The sequence below is a fragment of the Dromiciops gliroides genome, chromosome 1 (genome assembly GCF_019393635.1).
Source record: "Dromiciops gliroides isolate mDroGli1 chromosome 1, mDroGli1.pri, whole genome shotgun sequence".
NCBI lineage: Eukaryota > Metazoa > Chordata > Mammalia > Microbiotheria > Microbiotheriidae > Dromiciops > Dromiciops gliroides.
This window is the reverse complement of record NC_057861.1, coordinates 248,354,889-248,380,161: the sequence shown is the minus strand read 5'-3', so window position 1 is coordinate 248,380,161 and position 25,273 is coordinate 248,354,889. Positions and strand designations below refer to the sequence as shown.

Genomic DNA, 25,273 nt, shown 5'->3' with positions numbered 1-25,273 from the left:
CAACTGAGACTGAAACAATTCCAAAGAAACAGGAAACTTAAAAGAAGGAGTAGTAAATTGAATGTCACTAAATTTTTTCAAGAACAACTTAAAATCAGAATTGGAAAGTGCTTTCTGATCACTCTATTTAGTAGGTAGATCAAACCTTTCTCCATGAAAGTTTTGTCTTATCCTTCCAAATGGATTTTAAAACATTGCTTTTGAATTTGTTGTAATGCTTACATATGATTAACCTGGCCTTCACATTTGTAAAGCAGTCAAGTGGCACAATGAATAGAGTGGTGGACTTGGAATTAGAAAGTCCTGAGTTCAAATTTAGCCTCAGATACTTACTTAATTGTGTGACTCTAGGCAAGTCACTTAACCTCTCAGCCTTAGTGTTCTCATCTTTAAAATGGGAATAATAATAATAACACCTACTTACCTAAGTTGCTGTGAGGATCAAATGAGATAATATGTGGAAAAGGCTTTCCTATTCTTAATGTGTTACATTAATGCTAGCTATTATTACTATTTGTCCCCAAAATATAGCAAATTACATTAGAAGATGGACATGAGGATTTGTCTGTTACAGGAATGAGGAACATTACAGATGTTGATTTTTTTTTTCCAGGCATGTCCTACATATGCATTGCATGTTGAAGCACGAGATATGGCTGGTCAGAGTTTTGGTTTATCAAGTACAGCAGTACTGACTATTAACATAAAAGATGAAAATGACAATGCTCCAACTTTCCGAAAAACTTCTGTAAGTTTCATACTGCACCCTCATCCCCTTCTCCACCTCAGTCCTTGATAGGTTTGTGAGTCAATGAGTATTCATTATGGATAACTCCTGTTTGATGTTGATACTCCATATTGGAGCAGAATTTATGTGGGAAAGAAAATAATATTTTGATAGAAATATTATGATAATTCTGTTATCTCCAAACTGATGAGTCAAAAGATCCACAATATTAAGGAAAGAATTATGCCTTCTTGTTGTCTGGAGAAATCTTTTGCTTCCCTATAGGGACCTTTCCCTTCTCCCCAGAATAAACTAATGATGCTACTGGCAGATGATTAGTAGGTTTGGAATAGTGTTAAGTAAAAGGAATAAATTCTAGAATAGTAATTGTGAATTTAATAGATCACTAAGTCAAGGGTGAATAGTTGCTTGGTTGTTATTCATTCTCAGAAAGGGCCAAAATGACATTACTATGTTGGGGTCGAGGTACAGTGTATCTGATTGTGGCTGATCAGACCAATACAAGTTTGGCTCTACCAAAGGTTGGGAACAAATAGTCCATATGAACAAGGGTGAATATAGATGAAGGGGAAAGATAGACAAAAAGAAAAGGAAGGAATCAAAAGAACAGTAGTCATAGTTAGGGCAAATAGCAAGTTTCATGTGAATGAGCTAGTGGGAGGTGGAATTTCTAAGTTCAGTTCTACTCATAAATCCCAACCCCTGGCTGGATAAAAATGATGATTTATTTAACTCAGGCAAGTAACAGAATAATATAGTTTACAACTTTGCTTTTGAAAATTAAAGGGTAAAATTATTTCCTTTGTCCTTCTTACTTTCAGTCCAGGGATTTAATTGGAGAATGGAATAGTTTAATTTTTGTTCCTCAGCTATATACCTGTAGGAGGAGATCTAATAGAACAAAGAATAAAAGTGGTATACATATGTGGCTCCTTAATGTAATAAGTCCAAGTTCAATTTAAATAGTATATGACATAGAATGCAATGGTGTTGAGGGGAAGTGATACTCCTTGTACTTCATAGTGTGATTAAATAAATAATAAATTTATGTTCTAAGCATGAAAGAATCATATTATTTTAAGATTTAAAGTCAGAAGGATCTTAGAGATCATCCAGATTATCTAATTTCACAGATTGGATAACAGATGTAGGCACTTGCCCATGGCCACACAATTAGATAATGCCTGAACAAGGCTTTAAATAAGGTTTTCAGACTTTGAATCCAATGATCTTTCCACTAAAAATAGTATTAATATTAGCTAACATTTTATATTACACATTTTCCATTCTCCCCTAATTTGATTATGATATCGCTCTTTATGTCTAAATCCATTTTGATCTTATGTGGTTATACAGTATGAGATGTTGGTCTATGCCTAGTTTCTGCCAAACTGCTTTCTAATTTTCCCAACAATTTTTGTGAAATGGTGAGTTCTTAGCCCCAAAGTTTATTGTATCTTTGAGTTTATGAAATGTTAGATGACTATGGTAATTTACTACTGTATAGTGTACCTAATATGTTCCATTGATTCATCATTCTATTTATTAGCTCTTGCCAAATTGTATTGATGATTATACTTTGTAATATAGTCTGAAGTCTGGAACTGCTTGTTTATTGTCCTTCACATCTTTTCCCACTGATTCCCTTGATATTCTTGACCTTTTGTTCTTCCAGATTAATTTTGTTACTATTTTTTCTATCTCTATAAAATAATTCTTTGATAGTTTGATTGGTATGGCACTGAATAAATAAATTAACTTATGTAGAATTGTTATTTTTATTATGGTGGTTCAGCCTAGCCATGAGCAATTAACATTTCTCAAATAGTTTTGATCTGTATTTGTGTGGAAAATGTTTTGTAATTGTGTTGTATGCTCTTTGGGTTTGCCTTGGCAAGGAGGTTCCCCAGTATTTTATATTGTCTGCTGCTATTTTAAATGGAATTTCTTTGCAGTCTTTGACACTGTGTATCTATCACTCCTTTCTCCTTGATCATCTCTTCTCCTTAGGTTTTTGTAATGATGTTTCTTCTGGTTCTCCTCCTATCTGTCTTACAACTCCTCAATCTCCTTTGCTGGATTTCATATAGGCCACATCTAATAACTGAAGGTATCTCCCCAAAACTGTCCTTGGTCTTCTTCTTTTCTCCCTCTATACTATTTAACTTGGTGATCTCATCAGCTCCCCGTGGATTCAATTATTATTTTTATGCAGATGAATCTAGATCTACTTATCCCTCCCTAACCCTTCTCCTGATCTCCAGTCATCTACCTCCTGGATATCTTTAAATGGATGTCCTGTAGACATCTTAAAATCCACATATCTAAAACTCAATTCATTTTCTTTTCTTTAAAACCTTCCCCATTTTTCTAACTTCTTTATTACCATTAAAGACACCACCATCCTCTAGGTCACATAGGCTTACAACCACTGTGCCATCCTCACCTCTTCACTCTCATACCTTATACAACTTTTGCTAAGTCCTACTGATTCTACTTTGATGACATTTCTCATGTTCCTTTTGTTTCCTTTGACATTGTTTCTAACCCGTACAGGCCATTATCACCTCATATCTGGACTATTGCAATAGCCTAGTGGTTGGTTTTCCTGCTTCAAATCTCTCTCCACTCCAGATCATCTTCCATTCAGCGTCAAATTGATCTTCCTATAGTATGTGTTTGATCATGTTAACCCACCCATATACCCATTCAACACATTCCAGTGACTCCCTGTTTCTTCCAGGATCAAACAACAAACCCTCTGTTTGGCTTTTAAAGTTCTACCTACCCATTATTCTTATACCTTACTCCCCAGTAACACTGGCTTCCTTGCTGTTTCTTACTCAAGACACTCCAGCTTCCAGCTCTGGGTATGTTGTCTCTCATACTCTCATACTCATGCTCTCATTCTCTCCCTTCTCACCTCTGCCTCTTGGACTTCCTAGATTCCTTCAATTCTCAGCTAAGCCCCTACGTTCTGCAAAACATCTTTCCCAGTCGTCCTTAGTGTTAGTGCCTTACCTCTGAAATGATCTCCCATTTATCCCTTGTATATCTTGTAACTACATAGTTGTTTGCTTGTTTTCTTTCTGCCCTCCCCTAATTAGATTTTGAGTTCCTTGTGAGTCGTGTTGTTTTTGCCATTCTTTGTGTTCCAGCACTTAGAACTCAGTGAGCCTGACACAAAGCACTTAACAAATTTTTATCAACTTGACTCTTTTGCTGCAGCCAGGAGGGGAGAGTGCAAAGTGTGTTGCACTTAGAAATTATGTATATAATGAAATTATAATACATTTTTTCAGTATGTGACAGAGGTGGAAGAAAATAGAATCAATGTAGAAATTCTGCGCATGGACATAGAGGACAAGGATTTACCTAACACCCCTCATTCAAGAGCCAAATACATTATCCTAAAGGGAAATGAAAATGGACAATTCCATATCACTACTGATCCTAATACAAATGCAGGCATCTTATGTGTTGTTAAGGTAAATAAATTGTGATAAGGGTGACTTTTTATCATCTCTGCTCTCTATAGGGATTGTGATTTCAAATTATGTTATGTATGCATATAACTATGCATATGTATCTATATCTCTATATATCTATCTATATCTTTATATGAAACATCTATGTAGTTAATGAAATAATCAAATAATTAAATAACAAGAATTCTACAGAATGGGCAAGTTTGGATGGGTTGCATTCTATATAGTTGAAGGGAATTTCCAACAGATCTATTTGATTATTTGAATGTGATGAGTTGTCTTTACAGTATTTTTGCTTTTTGCCAAAAATTCAAAGTGTGTCTGGTTCTTTAATGAATTACTAGATCTCCTTAGCCTACTGGGTTTATGTTTTCTTTAATGATTTGTGCCTTTGTCATGAATCAAATAGGGGAATAAACATAATGTAGAATGTGTGACTGTTCAAATTGTAGTGTTCTATCACTTCTTCAGCATTTCTATTTATGATTAACACCAGATTAAAAAAAGAAGACTGGGGCTTATCAGTCAAACATAAGAAGTAACATAGGAAACATTTGCGTTGGAAAGTCTTTTGAAAGTAGCCAATTGGTTTCTAGTTATCTTAGCTTTTATTTTGAACATATCTTTGGAAATAGCTCCATATTTTTTCCTTTCTTTGCTATGCCTAGAAATTATAGCTCAATTAACAAATGGGCCTAATATGTATATTGTTTCCTACTGACTAACAAGATATATTTGATTGAACAGCCGCTGGATTATGAAGCCACTCGCCAAATTATTTTACAAGTTGGTGTAGTTAATGAAGCTGAGTTCTCTAAAGGAACAAACTCCAGAAGCATTACGACTTGCACAACTTCTGTCATTGTCAATGTCAGAGATAGTGATGAGGGACCTGAATGCCAGCCTCCTGTAACAGTTATAGAATCGAAAGACGGTTTAAAGGCTGGGAGAGAAATCTTTGGATACAAAGCACGGGACCCAGAAACCCACAGTGGTGAAGGCTTGAGGTATGCAACTTTTTAATCATCTTTATTTTTAACGTCATATGTAGTTTAGTTGGGATTGTGGGAAAGGGGACATGGATTTCATATAATAATGCATCTCATAATATATCATTTTCCATTTCACATCTTCTAATTAGGTATCAGAAGCTGAAAGATGAAGATAATTGGTTTGAAATTGATGAAAAAACAGGAAACTTGAAAACCACTAAAGTCCTGGATAGAGAGTCAGCATTCGTAAAAAATGACCAATACAATGTCACAGTGCTTGCAGTAGATAATGGTGAGTACCATATATGACAAATATAATAGATTACAGAACTGCAGAGGGAAAATCCATGAACTAATTCATTTCAACAAATATTTTAAAGTACTTATTATGTACAAAAGCAAGGACTGCCCTAGGGCATTTATGCCCCTTGGCAAATATTATTCTGGGATTCCTTTTTATATAATGTATTTGACTTTTAAAAGCAATACAGAATTTATGGATCCATGAGTTATACTGATTTATCATTATACTATGATATGAATATAAGAAATAATTTTTTATAATTTAAATATAATTTCTTCTAAATCATTCAAAAGTCCCACTTACATCTTTGAGCAATTTCACTGAATCAGTTCCAACATAATTTTACATACTTGAATATAAATGTAAAATTTTAATATAAATATTTTACTTTTGATTGCTCTGTAACAAACTAAGCATATTCAGTCTACCACGTAACTTTTATCTAAAGCCATTCACACATACTTTTATTCATATTTGGTACTTTTATCATCTCACTAATATATGTTAGCACAGAGAAAAGTATGCCAAAAAGGAAGACACAAGAATTCATAAGAAAGCTCAATATTATAAGATAGGTTATGTTCCCACTAAATTCATAAGTATATTTGATAGGGTTTCCATGAGTTTTCATGAAAATGTCCTCTTAAATCATCATTGCATTTAAGGGTTTATCCTTTTATCTATCTATCTATCTATCTATCTATCTATCTATCTATCTATCTATCTATCTATCATCCATCCATCCATCTTTCCATCCTTCCATCCATCCATCCATCCATGCATCTATCTATCCATCTATCTATCTATCATCTATTATTTTTCTAAAAAAGTTTAGGGTTTTGACTTTTACTGAAGACATTCATATTTTTAAATCACGTCCTCTCAAGTTAACTGGCATAATACACAAAATTATATTTTAAATAATGGCCAAATGTTGAATTATAGTAAGCTGGTGAATATTGCACAACTACATTTTTTTTGGTCAAGTACTTTTTTTAAACATGTCTCTCTTCCTATTGTTCAAATATGAAACCAAAATCACTTATCTCTATTTGCCAATTGTGCATTAAACATATATTTTTGAGATTTGGGACTATTTGAGATCCAGGGACAAATTTTTCATAACAAGTGGGACATGATCTTGAAAAGAAAAATCATTTAATGTGGGATGTATAAGATGTATAAGAAATCTTTTAACCCTTTAGTTATCACTTGGATAAGTATTCCAATCCAAGCTCCTTTATGTTGTTGGTATAAAGTTTATAAGGATTTGGCATGAGCTGCATAGTACTTTTCCTAAAAATGAGCTCTTATACAAAGATCATTGAATATTTAATATCGGTCATGCCAGCTGTGCCACTCACTGATAAGTTATTAAATCTGTATGGACTACAGTAGTCACCCAGGGTCACAATTCTGGACAGTTTGGGTAACCTCTGATGGTTAAAGAGTGAATCCTCCCGCTTAATCTCCTGTTATTTGTAACATGGTTTGGAAAATGGTTTACACTTGATGTCTAATCTCACAGTTTATTGTGCCTAAGATGTAAAGCATTCTCCAAAGTGGGGGGGTGCCCTGAGCTGCTTGTCCCTGGCTGAGCAGTACTGTATCATACACCATGAAAAGAAGTCAAAACAAAACCAAACAAAAAGTGGACTCCTGGGGAGCAGAAGGCAATGCAGGGCAATTTAAGTGGAGAATGCACTTACAATTAGGGGAATTATGAGGTGGCCTTTGAGTCAAACCTTGAAGGAAATGAGGATTGTAAGAGGGAGAGGTGAGAGAGTAACATAATCTAAGCACAAGGAGCTCCTTTTTGCAAAGGGCCAGATGAAGGAGATATATTGCCAAGTTGAGGACCCAGCCAGTAAGGGCAATTTGGTTGCAATGGTGTGTGTGTGTGTGTGTGTGTGTGTGTGCGTGTGTGTGTGTGCGTGTGTGTGTGTGTGTGCGTGTGTGTGTGTGTGTGTGCGTGTGTGTGTGTGTGTGTGTGTGTCTGATGGGGCAATAAGTTTGAAAAGAAATGAAGGAAGGAAACAAGAATTTAATAGATTATTAAAAGTTATTATGCTTCTATTTTAGTTGGCAGATCATGCACTGGAACACTGGTAGTACGTCTGGAAGATGAAAATGATAATTCACCAATAATTAAAGATAATGTGACAATTTGCCGTCATGGGGATGGAGGTGGCAAGATAGAAGCTGTGGATCATGATGGACCAACAAATGGTCCACCTTTTGAATTTATATTGGATAATCAGGGTGATAAACTTTGGACAATACGAAAAGTATCTGGTATGTAAAGATGTGAAATGTTTCCACTTGTAATCCACTAACATTCTTATCTTTTCTTATTGTAATGAAAGTTGTTGGCATTAGTTTGTAACAATCTCAGATATTATGAAAGGATAAACAAGTGTTATTTTAAAAGAACTGCCTATACTTCCTACTCTGCAAATCCTTTAACGAATAGGGTTTTTCAGGACAAAACACATTAATGTTCACATAGGAATACGTAGTTTGCTTTGCTAATGTTTAAACACTAACATCAGATAGAGCTTTAGCTTTTCTTCAAAAGTTAAGGAAGAGTGTTATTTCTTTTATGCTCAAAATAAGTGAGTAACCACAAATAAAAATACCCACCTGACTTTTCTTTTTACCTACGAACTTTTATCAAAATATATAACTTGGTTATTAACTTGCATCAAAAGGTCTTATTAATGTTAGGTCAACACTTCTCTTTTCCCAGATACAAGTGCAGTAATTTATCCAAAGGAAGGCCTCAGGAGTGATTTTTATTCAGTGCCCATTAGAGTACGAGATCGGCATGGCAATGGTCAAGTATCTCATTTAGGAGTCAGATTGTGTGATTGCACTTTACCAAGTGATTGTAAGATGCTGTCTCGTCAGGACAGAGAATCATCTTCAAATATACATCTTGGGAAATGGGCTATCCTTTCAATGGTGCTGGGTTCTGCCCTGCTATTATGTAAGTATAATTATTTACCTTGTCTTTCCTCAAATTAAATGTGGGGATTTTTGTAATCAATATCTTTTCATAATATCATTCAATTTATGAACTTCTATTGAAATAGAATTTGAGAACTACATGGGAACTTATATTTCATGCTGTCTAATCCTCTTTTCATAGATGAGGAAACTTGGGGCTAGGTAATGCCTACTTAAGGGATATGGTTGGAGAACAGCTTAATTGAAAGCTACCATTATTCTTTTCTTACTCTGAGGCATTGGACAGCTCTGACTGTTATGTTGGGGGATTTTCTGTATCCTACTCCAACAAAAAAAAAGAAGTGTACCTCATTTTGTGATTCCCTAGGAATGTTTCTGTGAGTGATATAGACCACATCTTGTCCATGGCCTTGGGGTTATTTGTTGGCTTCCTTAAGGAAAAAAGAAAAGAGATACATTTTTGAGTATGCTACTTGAACCCATGTTTGACTGTCCATAACAGAAACTGTATTCCTCTTTAGAACTCTGGCTTTTCAAATATAAAGTATTAATTTTCTTAAACTAAATTTAAATACAAGCATCTAGCCTGTGATTCACCGTCCTGCTATGGGATAATGGGATCATAGATTTAAATCTGGAAGTTATCTTAGAGGCGATCTAGTCTAATTCTCACATTATATATCAAAAAGTTAAGGTCCAGAATAGTTAAGTCACTTGCTTTTGGTTGCACAGGGAGTAAATGGTAGAGTTGAACCTAGGCCTTCTGACTCCAAATCCAGTTCTTTTCTCACTGTTCCGTGCTGCCTCTGCCTTGAATATTTTCTATTTAAATAAACTTCCAACATCTAACAGGTATCCCATTAACCCCTCCAATTTGCTCTACCTTAGAGCTGCCCCATCAGTCAGATGCACCTTACTTGACCCTTGAGCATACCTGAGACTATTAACATGCCTTTGACCTAATTACACACTGGCACACATAGGCCAGTAAACACTAACCTCCAGTTGGCCACTATTGTCATGTAACTTACTGCTTCTGGGTGCCTCGGTGGCACACTCAGGTTATGAGCAATTACAACTAAAGCTGAATCCAATAAATTAAATTTATGTACCTTGAAAAATACAGATTTATCATGTGGCCCACTTTGAAAATATAGGAACTCAGGGCAGCTAGGTGGCACAGTGGATAGAGCACCGGCCCTGGAGTCAGGCGGACCTGAGTTCAAATCTGACCTCAGACACTTGACAACTTACTAGCTGTGTGACCCTGAGCAAGTCACTTAACCCCAATTGCCTCACTAAAATATATATATATATACTCCTGATTTAAATAGTGTCACTCTAAATGGGTAGAAGTCAGATACCTTGAAGTAAAGCTACTATTCTGGAAATCATTTCAAGGTCTAAGCAATAAAATAACCAAAATATAAGTGCTAGCTTCTTTGTCTTGAGTAGGATGCTATCTACAGGACAGGGCTTCAAATAGTTTTCATTCAATGTGCCTCATTCTCCTTCATATTATTTCATTCCTTGTGTGCAGTGGAGTGTAATTGAGGGATGGTGGAGAAGGAGTTGGGAAAGTAGAAAAAATAGAAGATAGAAGAAGTTTTACAGTGTAGTTGGATAGTCAGATCATGTCTATATTTGCTTTTTTCAATGCTCTATTTCTTAATTATTATGCTATGAATTTATGGTTTGTTTTGGAGGCAGTTACATGGAGTAGTGGAGAGGATCCTGGACTTGGAACTAGGAAAACCTGAGTTTAAAGCCAGCCTCCAACACTTATTAGCTGTGTGATCCTGGCAAGTCACTTAATTGATTTCTCTAGTACCCCATTTTCTCATTTATAAAAATCGGGATAACTTGTAGTACCTGCCTCATAGGGTCTTCACAAGGTAGAGTTGACATACAATATCAAATAATATATTTATAAATAAAGCACTTTACAAACTTTAAAGTACAATATAAAGCCAACTATTATTATTTACACCACTGGTAGTTTATTCTCAAGATTAATTTGATGCAATGAATACCTTCAAAGCCTCAAATTATTTACATTACCCTATATAGTTTTAGACCATTTCTCCAAGACTTTTGGAGCATGCAATTTTTTTATCAATTTTATTTTTAAATACTTGCAACTGGCTAAGAATTTGTAGGGATGGGAAAGAGTTAAGGGTACAATAGGTAGTAGGAGAGGGAGAGACCAGGATAATAAAACAAATGGTGGAGATAGTCATTCTACCTCAAATGCTCCCAAAAGGAGATGTGATAACAGGGGAGGGGGCAGGGAAAGGATTTGAGGTCAGAGGACTTGGAATCCAGTTTCATCTTTTCTACCTACAATCATCTATGTGACTTTGGATGGGTTTTAGTCTTCTCAAAGGAGAATTATGCAGAAGAAATGGTGTCAGTTTCTGAAAACAGCATAACTCAAGAGCTGGAAACAATCTTAATACTTGGAAAGATCTGTGATGTTATTGGTGTGGATGCTTCTAACAGTACTAATCACAGCTCCTCTATTCCTTTTCCCATGTGACTTTTCCTTCCTTCTTTTTCCATAAATCTCCCATAGAGGAAGTTATATATTGGGTGGCTTACTATTGTTCTTTTAACTTCCTGGCATATAAATGTGGCCTGTAAGCACTATGCATAGAAGCCAAAATTTCTCTTGTTTCCTGGCCCCAGTCCTTATTAATTTAGTTTGTCATGTATCATGACATACATTTATCATGTATGGGGGATCCAATTGGGTACATATTGCCAATGAACAGTATTAATGAATCTGTGGTCTAATTTTATATTTTTTAAATTTAGCTTTCTAATGATATTTTGGTTATGTGATAGTTATTGTTTTACTGAGATATAGATACTAAAATATAGGAATTAATTTCCTAATATCTTTTTATAAAGTTCATGACTTTCTTTGCCAGTGCATCTACACCAATGGGAGGTAGTGTGTGTGTGTGTGTGTGTGTGTGTGTGTGTGTGTGTGTGTGTGTTTAAGTTGTAAGAGGTAGCAAAGTTCTTGAGATGAATTTACACATCTACCAATAATCTAAGAATCTTCAGGGTATCCTCAGAAGAAGGCCATCCAATAAATTTAGGCAAATGAGAGGTTTAACTCAAGTACTTTGTTTTAGGTGTCCTGTTTGCATGTTTCTGTGTTACCACTAAGAAGACAGTACAAAAATGCTTTCCAGAAGATATAGCTCAACAGAATTTAATTGTATCAAACACAGAAGGCCCAGGAGAAGAAGTAATGGTAAACATTTTATATCTTTTGGGGCAAGGGGGGTGTTTTTGATTGTGTGATAAATTCTAAGGCGGCATTCAATGATCTCCTTTAATTGTTCATATTTTCGTCTTTGGGTTATTTTACAGATTATATAAACATGGTGGTTGGCTCAATTCTTCAGGAACATAGGGTAGTAGGAGAAAATTATTGGGCTTCCTTCCCACCCCCCACATAGCTACAATTGAAGTAGATGGTTAATAGAATAATAACTGAATGACAGTATAGATTAATGAAAAAAGTTCTGGACTTGGAATCATAAAAGACTTGGGTTCTAATGTTGACTCTCATACTAAAAGTGTGGTTGTGGGCTAGTCATTTCATCTGTAAAATTAAAATAATACCTGTCACAGGATTATTGCAAGACTCAAATGGGATCATAAATACAAAATGCTTTGTAAGAAAAGACATGATAAAAATATGTATTATTACATATATAATCTCTCTCTATGTGTATCTGTCTATATAATACATATTATAATACATAAATCAGTATATGTGCATGTGTGTATGTATATATTATATATATGATTTATACATATGATAAATATATATACATTATATACAAATACATATATATGCCAACTCTCGCTTAATCATTATTATGGAAGGGGAAAATTATTTGAATAATCTAAAAGAACATAGAATCAAATTTTCATTTAGCCTGAAATACACACACAAATTATATACATGCACATATGTATATACATCTGAAATATATGCAAATATAATGTAATATTATATCATATGCATATGAATACACATATACATATATTACATTTTTACTTTGGACAACACATATAAAATCCAAGCTGTATCAACAAAAAAAACTATGAGGAGAGAATGAGTACCAGGAAATGGGATGGTCAACAATGTCAAACACTGGTTAAGAAGGATAAATAGTGAGAAAAGATCAACAATTTTTAAAACAAGAGATTATTGATACACTTGGAAAGAACAGTTTTAATCAAATAATAAGGTCAGGGGGCAGCTAGGTGGCACAGTGGATAGAGCACCAGCCCTGGAGTCAGGAGGACCTGAGTTCAAATCCAGCGTCAGACATTTGACACTTACTAGTTGTGTGACCCTGGGCAAGTCACTTAACCCCAATTGCCTCGCCAAAATAATAATAATAATGATAATGATAATGATAATAATAATAATGTCAGAAGCCAGGTTTTGAAAGGATGAAAAGTGAGTGAGATTTGGGGAAGTCAAGGCAACCACTGTTGATAATCTTTTAGCTTGACTATGATAGAGAATAGAATGATAGCTTAAGGGAATCAAATGAAGTATTTTGTTGTTGTTGTTTGCAGGGCAATGAACATTAAGTGACTTGCTCAGGGTCATGCAGCTAGTAAGTGTTAAGTGTCTGTGGCTGGATTTGAATTCAGATCCTTCTGAATCCAGGGCCAGTGTTTTATCTACTGTGCCACCTAGCTACCCCTGTTTGTTTGTTTTAAGGGGGTCTAGTCATACTTATAGGTAGCATGGAAGGAGCCAATGGATAAAGAGAGATTTAAGATTAGAGAAGGAAAGGGAATGATTGAGGAGGCCATGCTTGTGAAGAAAAGAGGCAGACATTAATCTGTAACTTTGAATTTTAGGGGGATGCCATGGACACTGATTGGTTAAGTGACCTTCTAGCAGGATGGTAGATAACAAGAATGTGTCAGAGACAGGACCAGACCTCAGTTCTTTTAGACTACAAGGTCAGCCCTCTAGCCACCACACTATGCTGCCTATTCTAGATATAAAACTATTCAGCGGACAGCTAGGTGGTGCAGTGGATAGAGCACCAGCCCCGGATTCAGGAGTACCTGAGTTCAAATCCGGCCTCAGACACTTAACACTTACTAGCTATGTGACCCTGGGCAAGTCACTTAACCCCAATTGTCTCACCAAAATAACAACAACAAACTATTCAGGTGAATAAACCACTTGAGATTTAGAAGTATTACCATACTGAAGTTTACCTCACAGCTGGACCATTGTAATAGTTTCATAACAACTTTCTACACTCTTCTAAAGCCTAGTACACCCTACATGTACCTACCAGATTAATTTTCTTACCAAGATCATGGATTAAGACTAGAAGACTACTTAGAGGTTAGATGGTTTCCATATTTTCAGTCATGTAGAAGCCTAGGCTGCTGCTGTGACTCTGGGAGAGTCTGTAGTGAAGTTAATGACTTGAAGAGAGAGGAGCAATTCTGGAACAGTCATTGTGGAAAATGAGATAGGAAATTAGTAAACAGAATAGGAAGAGTGCCAAGCAGCACTGAAGACCCCCTTGATATAGCCAAGTGTAAATTTATTTATGTTGTTTCAATTATTTTGGTTTTTTCCTCTCCAACAAAGGTTGGTAGCTCAGGAAATGGAAAAAGCAGGATGTTTGTGGATTGCCCAAGGCTGTTATTCTCAAGTCCTTCAAAATGGAAGCTTAAGTGATCACCTACTTAGGTTTGTGTAGCCAGGAGAGGAACGGTTCAGGTAAAAGTGATAGTTTTCTTCAATTACTTTTAGGTTGTTATGTAAGAGAAAAATTAGATTTTTTTTTTTTGGCCAACCCAGAGGGCAGAGCCAGGAGAAATGAATAGAAATTGCAAACCCTCCCCCACAAAAAAAACCCAAAATAAAAACCAAACAAACAAACGAAAGTTAGGCTTGATATGACAAACTTCTTAACAATCATAACTATACAAAAATGAATGGAAGAAAATGGCAGTTTCTATCTCACAAAGGCCTTAAAGTAGAGGCTGGGTGATCACTTGTTGGGTAATTACTGTTTAGAATAGTTAGCTGCTTAGATCCTTTACAGCTCTGAACTGATATAATTCTAAGTCCACAAGGTTCTGTTTTTATTAAGTAACAACAATTTTCCTCTTTTATATTATAGTATTTGTTTAAAGTATTTTGGCTCCTTTTTGAGATTTTATTTGTTCTCACTTTTCTTTTTATGGTCCTCTTTATTGGGTAATCTGTATACTTGAGTTTTATTGAGGCACGATCTCTTAAAATTTATGTTGTCTTTCATATATATATGCATACATATGTATATGTATATGTATATGTATATATTTTTTTCACTTACTCTTTGGTCCTCTTCTTCCACTCCTTTACAGGCTGGCTCCTGAGCAACTTCAGCTTCTTTCCAATTAGGAAATAGGGTTTATCTTCCCTTCTGGGGTTCCCTGTCCTGAGTAACAGCCTATATGATTTTTCCAGTCTTTTCTATAATTTTCTTGTAGGGTCAATGCCGCTTTCTCTCTAGCCTGGTGGCACTGGGGGCAGTCACTACATGTTTCTTCCTTCATTTCGCTCTCATCCTTTGCTTACATGACTGGAATAGAATCAATGTTCCTTACTACTTTGTTGTGGAATAGGGTGGAGAATAGGATGAGGTATTTTAGGCAGATATACCACATGCATGGAGAGTCTTACATTCAGGTCGCCAGTAACAAACACTAAGAGGTGGCTTGTGTTCATTGTAGGCAGGCATGTAGATAGATTCGTTTGGGAGAGTGGAACTGAGTGAAAGCTCTTATGTTAAAATTTTCTGGTGTTTAATTAAGGAATTGTCTTTGTTTTTTTTTTTTAACCCTTGAGTGGGATGTGGAATTGTCTGCCATTCGTGGTCTTATGGAAGTTGCTGTAATTACTATATTGCCTGCCATCTAATTATTTTGAGTTTTTACATTGAAGACATTATATAAAGTTTCCATTCTACCTTCTTGCTCGTCATGTTACCCAGCATTTTTTGTATAATAATTTAACTTCAAGTAAACATCTTTACCTTTTATAGATATAATATGAAATTCTTTAAATCTATAAAATAACAATAAAATACCAAATTATTCTGTTACTGTGCTGTTCAGACCTTTTTTTTAGTTTACAGATATTCTTCATATTTAACATTTTAAAGGATCCTTGCTTAATTGTTTTCATTTCACATAGGATTTTAAACAAAAACCTGACAGTAACTTTTTAATCCCATGATTTTACATCAGTGGATATGAAATATAAAATGAAAATCTAGGAAAAGAATAAAAATTAAAAATAACTGCTATCTTGTGTCCTTTTAAAATTTTATCTTCAGGAAGCAAATATTAGACTTCCCACACAAACTTCAAACCTTTGTGAACCAGTTATCTGCACGGGGACCGTGTTGGGCCAGGGGAACCAAAACTGGTGGACAGCAAAGTTTGAAATGCTCAAAGGTTGCACCTTGGAATCAACCAAAAGCGGAGGCCATCAGACATTGGAATCATACAAAGGATCAGGACAGGGACTGATGGATACTGGAAGATATGCATACACCGATTGGCACAGTTTTACTCAACCTCGCCTTGGTGAAGTAAGCTCCTATTATCCTGAGTCCACATTGTGTGTGTGTGTGTGTGTGTGTGTGTTTTATGTCATAGTGAATTTGATGCTGATGATCATCCTGTTACTCTCAACAGCATTTTGTCACAGTTTCATCTGATTTTATAGCTCATAAATTATGGTTTCCTTGATTATCTAAATGAATTATGTTAGCATCACCTTTTAAAGAGGTATTAGACAAAGGTGTCCAATGTAACTATGTGCAGGCATATATTTCAGTGAGGGATAAACAGTTGACATCTTTCTCTTAATACTGTCAAAACATAAAATTAAATAAGGTTTATCTAGTGATGAGCATATTATAAATTGTAAATATTTTTAATACAAGTAGGATAAGCATTTGGCACCAAAGCACATAGTTTGCAACTGTAATATATGTGGCTATGAACTGCACTCAGTGTCGGATGGAGAACTCAGAATAACATTTGACATCAGCTAATGATATCAACTAGATGGTTAATGACAAGCTTATTTTGATTCTTCACTTTTCATTTTGATTAATGTACAGATTTATCATCTAACGTGAACGTTATCCAGTTCTATAGCTCTATGTAAACATGATAGACTACAGAATCTGCCTGTGGATATGTGAAGCCCTTATTTAGCAGACAAATCAAAACCTCAAGTCTGTGGGTTTGATTTGAAAAATGCAAGGTGGCTTTATAATAGATATATAATTTAATTTATACCTTTGTAAATCACTAGAAACATTTATTTGCTAAATATTTATTTTAAGTATGAATATAATTTAGACCAATCATGTGCATTTTTTATATGTAGGAATCCATTAGAGGACACACTCTGATTAAAAATTAAACAATAAAAGGTAAATCAAAGAAATTATTTTTATGTGAATATGTTTAGGTGGTTTTAAAAAAATAAATAATAAAATGTGTTTTCTTCATCTACAGAAGGTGTATCACTGTGGACAGGATGAAGAGCATAAGTATTCTAAAGACTACGTCCTTTCCTATAACTATGAAGGAAAAGGATCTGTAGCTGGCTCTGTAGGCTGTTGCAGTGATCGGCAGGATGAAGAGGGACTTGAGTTTTTAGATCATCTGGAACCCAAATTTAGGACATTAGCAAAGACATGCATAAAGAAATAAAGCTGGAGGCAGCGCGGTGTTATGGAAAGAGCACGCAATTTGGAGTCAGATGACCGGGTTAAAAATCTGATTGTTATTTACTAGCCCGTGTTACCTTTAGGAGGTCAATGAAATCAAATGTCTGTAAAGCGCTTTGCAAATATTAATGCAATATGTAAGTGTGAGCTAATAGTAGTATTATTAAGCCATCACTTCTCAGAGCCTCAGTTTCCTCATCTGCAAAATGAGGGGGTTGGGATTGTCCTTCCAACTCTAAATTGTATGATCCTAGTGACAACTGTAAATGACTCTTCAAGAGTTTTCCACAGGGATTGTGTCTCAATTTTTTCTCAGAACCTTCCCCCAGGCCTTGGTCTGTCTCTGTCTCTGTCTCTCTTTCTCCTTACCACAGGTAAAATTTCATCAAGGTTTGATCAGTAGTATTTTTTTAAAAGGTTATAAGTGTGGGTCAGCTAGGGTGTGCAGTGGATAGAGCACCGCCCTGGGAGGTCAGGAGTACCTGAGTTCAAACCGGCCTCAGACACTTAACACTTACGAGCTATGTGACCCTGGGCAAGTCACTTAACCCCAATTGCCTCACTTAAAAAAAAAAAGGTTATTAGGTATTCCTTTTTTTTTTCACTTTACACAAGGCATTAGCTTCCTTTCCTGTGGTTTAATACAGAATAAGCAGGTGATGATTCACTTGGGATGTTTTATGGAATCTTGTATACGACGTATCTTTCTTATAAATAGAGATGCCTGGGAAATGAATAAATTGTCAAGGATAATGGAATGTAAGATTTTAAGCTTGTTTGATTATGAGTGAGGCCTCTCACTCTGATTTAGTTAATATAAATGTAAGATTTTTAATATCCAATAAGAGAGGAAGTGGAGGAAGAAGAGAGGAATATTGAAGCTGTCCTGGGAGCAGCAAGATCTGAGTTCAAATCTCTCCTCTGACACATACTGGCTGTGTCATCCTTCCCTCCTCAGTGCTCTAGGCAACTCTCTAAGATGATATATTGTAGAGAAGGTGCACATAGCTGCATAGTGGAGGGAATTTCCTCTCCAGAGAGTTCTTTATACCAAAGAAATCACAGGTCCAACCCCTTACCTACTAATAGGTATATTTCTTGGTGGGTTCTTTGGTTTTACAGTCAAAGGTTACCTTCAAGAATCTTACCCCAGATAGCTGAGATTGCCTGAAAGAAGTATAATTCTACATGTATGTATGTATGTATATATATATATATGTATATGTATATGTATATGTACATCTCTGAATTTTTGTCATTAGAATATGGCATGGGGGGCAGCTAGCTGGCATAATGGATAGAGCTCTGGCCCTGGAGTCAATAGGACCTGAGTTCAAATCTGGACTCTGGCATGGGCAATTTATTAAATTCTTCTGTTTACAAAGCATTGTGTAAATGCAAAGCAAGATAAGAAAAGAACATTAGGATTATTAACATTTCCTCCCTATAGTCAGAGAAATGAAAACAATACCAATTTTGGAGTTTTTTCAGAAAACAAAAAAATTTAAAACTGACATGTATATATGTAAAATAATTCAGGTGAATATTTTTTTAAGTTTTAGACTTCTCAATTATACATCAATCCAGAAAAGAGTGCGGATATTTTAAATAAATATTTCTTAAGAGATTTTGTTATTAGATTTTAAATATCTACAGATAAAAACTGCAAATGTCATGGAGATGGTTTTCTGTCTAGAAAAAAGGTTTCTCTTCATCAATTAATTGGTTAGATAGTGAATGGGATGTCTGGTCGGGCTCTTTTGTTTCTGTTGCCTCATTTTCTCCTCTGTGTCAATTTTGAATCTATGTGTTCCTCAAAATGAAAGTGGATGTTGGAGCAGAAGAGAGACACCAACATGTTTCCCCCATTGCCAATATCACTTAATGTCTTGCATATTATGTTATCCGTGTCATACATATGTTACATATGAAATAACATTTTTAAATAACACAGGTAAGATACAATGATTCTGAGGAAAGATGGCAGTACTGGCAGGAATGTGATGAGGGTTAATTAGTGACATGAAAAGCAATTTGTATGGAGTTTTGTGGAGATAGCTTTCTGAGGAAAGAGAAAAAGGTAATAGTTGCAGCATTAATTTGTTCCCAGTTTTACTCTCTATACTACACTGTCCTTAAAGCTGTTTTAGGGAAGGAACAAGAGTGGAAGTGTGTGTCTAATCATCAATGCATAAAAGGCCAATGATTTGGGTAGTTTGGGAGTTTTCTCCACCAAGGAAGATAGCAACTCATCTTTAACTCATTGCTATTGAGGTTTTCATGTGGCTCATGGAAATAACATGTTGTGCCAACTGTAAATGTCAGAGATCAGATTTGAACCCAGGTCTTCCTGACTTCAAATCAAGCATATTATCCATTACAGCTTGCTGACTTTCATATATGTGAACAAGAAAAAATTATGTTTCAAAGATGTATTTCTGCTTTAACTAAGGGAAGCCATTGTTAAAATTTGGGGGCGGGGTGGAATTGTGCAGAAGTCTTGGAAACAAAGGATCTCTGAGTTGATTTTCACTGTTTTAAAAACTACTTGGATATCATTAGTTGTTACCTCTTAAAAATATAATTTATATTGTATGTTAAAAATAATGTTATTTTGAAAATAGTTCCATGACTGAAATTAAAATGTGCTTGTTTCAGAAGTTTCAGAATTCAAAATGTCATATGAATAACCTGTGCAAATGATTGATTATTTTCTGCACTTCTAATGTTTCAGTATTTTAAAAAAACAGATTTCTAAGGGAGCAAATAGCCAGTGGTAGGGTGGGAAGGAAAAACTGTATTTTGCAATAAATTTACTTTTTTCTGCTTTTTTGTGTAGTTTTTTTTTTTATACATATATTAGCATGGCATGATTTTGGTATATGTATGCATTCAATTATCTTAATCAATAAGAATTAAAATTTCAGGTTAATTATAGCATTTCACAGATATAAATCCCAATATAGCATCAATGAGAGTGTGCATATCATTCAAAAGCAAAATATAGTCAATGGTTCTTTTGAATTGAGAGGTTATATACTACTAATTTGTTTTGATTTTAATGTTATGTGTGTTTCTTTTTTTCTTAGGGAAGATTTTTCTTCCTACAAGAAAGTTGTATACTTTCAGAGGTATATTCACAGCCTTTCAGAAAATTATTCTAGTCTCCCTCAAATTAACAGGCTATGATAAGGAGGAGCACCAAATGTCAAAATAATAAAATCGATACTCTGGAATAGTCTATGAACATAAATAATTACTTACTCATTGGCAAAATTGTGTTGCAGAATGCACAATCTTGTACAGGCTGTGCTTTAGTACAGTAACCCTTGATTATATCTCACCTGTCTTATTACCACTTTAAAAAAAATGACATTAGTAATGAAACTGCAAGTATGAAAGTGACACTGGGTAAATAATTTTGAGAAATAAGAAATATCAATCCATAAGTATTTATTATCACCTACTATGTGGCAGTCATTGTGCTAGGCACTGGTGACAAAAACAAAAGTGAAAGAGTGAGGATATCATGATCAAATTACTAGTACACATCCAAAATCCAAGTATATAAATCTACTTAAACTCCAAGAACCCAAAAGGATTTTGGAAATCATGAAGTAAACCCCTACTCTTTACAGATGAGAAAAATTGAGTGCTCCAAAAGTGAAATGATCTGCCTAAGGTGTCCAATAGCAGAACTAGCCACAGGGTCTTCTCAAGAGACAAACTCACAAATCATCAGGAGGATTCTCATGGACTACCATCAGTCAATGGGGCCCCATTTTGAAGAGCACTGATTTAGGAAATCAAGGCCGACATGTACCCCAGGGAAGTAAGAGAATTCTTACTATTAGCTCCTTACAAAAATCACAATTTATGGAGGCATTATTGGTAGTTGTTATGTAGGTACATTTTGTGAATATGTGTATGTTATATATATGTATGGTTAAAAAATGAACATTGCAATGTAAAGTCGTTCTGAAAGAGTTTAGCCAAAATTTGAAGTAATACAGAGTCAGCCTCATGATTAATGAAATTTTTCTAAAATTTCATTAAAAGGGTATTGGTACCAATAATTTTGTTAGTGTATTTTTACAGTTTATGATACTATTTAAAGCATGTAGACTCATTGTTACTAATTACCTGTGAATTTTTTCTTAAGTACAATTTCAACTGAGTTCAAAGGGATATCTGTATACCAAACAGTTTCATGGCTATGGGAAGGGAGCAAACAGATGTAGCAAGAGACATCCTCACCCTGCTTCATATCCCCAAGTATCTCTTACTCATAGGAAAGAATTATGTGGGAGTACTGAAGTAGATGAAAATTAAGTGTAATTATCATAAATGAGTTTCACTGAATACCAAGTTCCTCATTAATCCTTCAAAGTATTTAATCCCTTGTGTTCATTAAATGTTTGTAAAACTTAAAATATTTTTTAAAAATATTCTTCAAGGAAATATGCTTATGATGCCTAGAAAAGTTTTAGATTGTTACTATAGATAATGTACTTTTTTTTTAAGTGAGGCAATTGGGGTTAAGTGACTTGCCCAGGGTCACACAGCTAGTAAGTGTTAAGTGTCTGAGGCCAGATTTGAACTCAGGTACTCCTGACTCCAGGGCCGGTGCTCTATCCACTGCACCACGTAGCTGCCCGATAATGTACTCTTAATAACTACTAAAAGGGAAATTCCAATGTTATGATTTGTTAAATTTGAGAAAGAAAGAAAAAGGCCTAGTCCATGTACTTAAAGTTTAGACATAATCAGATAAATAAAAATTGGAGATATCCTGTCCTGCATTTTTTGTCAGCCACAAAAATTCATGGAGGTCATCTGACTGTTTGCTACAGATGTATTTTCTTTTTTTTTGTGGTGAGGCAATTGAGGGTAAGTGACTTGCCCAGGGTCACACAGCTAGTAAGTGTTAAGTGTCTGAGGCTGGATTTGAACTCAGGACCTCCTGAATTCAGGGCTGGTGCTCTATCCACTATACCACCTAGCTGCCCCTACAGATGTATTTTCTTACTGATATAGGGAATAGTATATAAGACCTGGATAAATGGAAGGCAGTATTAAGTAGAGGTAACACTCATGCAAATTATAGAGGGTCAAGTATAGTTTAAGTGAATTGAGTGAAAAAAAAACTACTTTTAAGGATGTTTTAGGGATTCAAATTATAAAACCACATTGACATCAAATAAGGCATTTAGAGGCCACAGCAACAAAATTAAAAGTTTGCCATGGTCCTTGTCCAATATGTATGTGCATGCTAAGTGAAAGTAATGCTTTGTAAATACTGAATAAAAACAAATTTTCCTAAAAGAAGGTGATATCTCAAGCATTTTATTCAGACAACATGTTTTATCATGAATAGAAACCAACTAAATGTCTTTCAAGTGGTATAATATATTTAATTAATCCCACTCTTTCCTAAAGCAGATTTCTTCCTTTGGTGAAAATCATCTGTCTCAGTTGAATGAAATCTTTGAAAACCATATCAGAATTCAATTAATTTCAATTGAATTTTTTTTGAAACACACATACTCAGTGCAAGACCATTTTCCTGGCACTGAGCATACAAAGACAAGAGTCCTTTCTGCAACATACCTATCAAAGAGTCATCTAACCAGAACAAAATGACTCAAATAAAACCAATAGTTTTTCCTGAAAAAAAATAGTTCATTGCTCAACTTTTAGGGAAAACCTAAAGGCACAGATTCTTAGCCTACTGTGAAATTATAAAGAGGTTATTTGTTCATATCTATAAATTTACAAGATTTAAAAAATATATATAAACTTATTTTCCAGTATTAAATAAGAACATTAACAATCACTATGGAGTTTTAGCTTATATTTTAATACCATTTAAACAATTTATAATGAAAATGATAAAAAATGGAGTCAATGTATAGGCTGGTACCAAGTATAGAAAGTCTATAACCACTGGTAAATTAGACACTTGAACCCTTGCCCCATTCCAGTCCTGTCTGTATATAGATGCTGGGTTTTATTTTTCAAAGTTCATTTGTATCTTTATCACTGAGTGTTTATATACTTTTGTTGTGACATGGGCCTGGCCTTAGCTATTTGCTAACTGTATAATCCAAGGCAAATCACTTAACTTCTCTCAGTCTTTTTCCTCTTCTATATACTGGGGATAATTATAATAACCCTTAGGGTTGTTATTAGGATCAAATGAATGATATTGGTAAAATGCTTTGCAAACATTAAAGCACTATATAAATTACTTTGCACAGGGTGGTTTAATGAAGTTCTAATTTTGCCATATTAAATTAAAATACAGTGATAACTTGATTTGTTTACCAATTATTTAGTGGGAAAAGTTCTTAATATTTTTGATTATATCTTCACCACCAAGGCAGATTACCCCTATTATTTGGCAAATTTAACTTACCTAATCTTGATCATTTACCAAATAAATCTTAATTATATTTAGAATATTTTTTCAGAATTAAACCATGGGTAGTATCATCATAGCTCAGTTTTAGTTGTGCAATCTTGCCTCAGACTGTCCTTAATTGCAGAGCTAGTTTATCCCTATATTTTTTTAATGCCTTCTTTGTCACGGGTGTGGTTCACTGAAGTATCCCAAGGGTGTGGTTAAGACCTGTTAGAACCAGCTACATCCTGTTAGGTAACCAGCTCTACCTTGTTCTGGTTGTTTCTGATTTTCTGTTACAATTGGGAAATAAGGCAGAAGAAAAAAAACAATAACAAGATATTCAAGTGGCCTTAATAGTAAAAGTTATTAAATTTAAAATAATGAGCAGTTTTCCCCGTGATTATGTTTTATCTGATGGTCAAAACCTGCTTCACAAATAAGTATTGCTTTTCCTAGATTAGGAACTGGATCTTCAACATTTCTTGAAGTTCTAAAGCATATTTTCTTATGTTATGGTGAATATAATTGTCCAAAATCACAACCTGGAGTAGGAAAATCATGCCTTAGAATCATGTAATCTCAGAAGGCATCTTAAAACATCATATAACCCAAGCCATACCTAGATCAGAAATCTCTTCTATGAGATGCCAACTTGATCAAGAATATGTCATAGGGGGCAGCTAGGTGGCATAGTAGATAAAGCACTGGCATTGGATTCAGGAGGACCTGAATTCAAATCCAGCCTCAGACACTTGACACTAGCTGTGTGACCCTGGGCAAGTCACTTAACCCTCATTGCCCTGGGGGAAAAAAAAAGCAATATGTGTCATAAAAAACAGACAAAGACTTCATTTGTACACCTACAGCAAAAAGAAAATTACCATCTACTACATTTTTGGACAACTTTAATTGTTAGGAAGTTTTTAATATTTAACTAAAATCTGCCTCCCTTTCTGGTCCCTTTGAAGCCAAGAAAAATAAGTAATCCCTTTTCCATATAACTCTACTTCAGACATCTGAAACAGCTAGGTGGCATAGTATAGAGAGTGCTGGACCAGGGTTAGGAAAACATAAGTTCAAATGCAGCTTCAGAGGTGACCTTAAGAAAATCACTTAACCTCAGTCTGCCTCAGTTTTCTTATCTATAGAAGGGGGATAATAATAGCACTCACAGAGTTGTCATGAGGATCAAATGAAATATTTGTAAAATGCTTTGAAAATCTTAAAAGCACCAAATTAATACTAGCTATTATCATTATTCCTATATTTACATACTCTTCCTCCTCCCACATCAACTATTTTTTAAACTAAATATCCCTAGTTTCTTCAATTCTCATATTCCATGGTTTTTAGTTACCCAAAAGATGACCTCAAATTGCTTTTCTTGATCTCCAGTATTCAATAGCTATAGTAATATATGTCTCATATTTTTCTAGGATGTCCCAATTTCAAGAAAAGATAGTGTTTTTAAGCAATCCAGCCAAATTCTTCAGTTGTGGAGGTCTTAAGGGAATGAAGACTAACTATAGAGATTCATTAGGTTATAGGGGTTGGAGAT

At 34.9% G+C, this 25,273-nt stretch overlaps 1 protein-coding gene across 1 annotated transcript in view; it reads left to right on the top strand.

The window, feature by feature from the left end:
- DSC1 (desmocollin 1) overlaps positions 1–17,723 on the top strand; it is a 36,336-nt gene extending 18,613 nt beyond the window's left edge. Inside the window, exons 8-16 of the mRNA XM_043976489.1 lie at positions 614–748; positions 4,051–4,236; positions 4,984–5,243; positions 5,378–5,520; positions 7,615–7,827; positions 8,282–8,521; positions 11,646–11,767; positions 15,897–16,154; positions 17,095–17,723. Of these exons, the coding sequence (XP_043832424.1) occupies positions 614–748; positions 4,051–4,236; positions 4,984–5,243; positions 5,378–5,520; positions 7,615–7,827; positions 8,282–8,521; positions 11,646–11,767; positions 15,897–16,154; positions 17,095–17,292 (1,755 nt within the window). The 3' untranslated portion in view covers positions 17,293–17,723. The remainder of the gene's footprint in view (positions 1–613; positions 749–4,050; positions 4,237–4,983; positions 5,244–5,377; positions 5,521–7,614; positions 7,828–8,281; positions 8,522–11,645; positions 11,768–15,896; positions 16,155–17,094) is intronic.
- Positions 17,724–25,273: the final 7,550 nt, after the last annotated feature.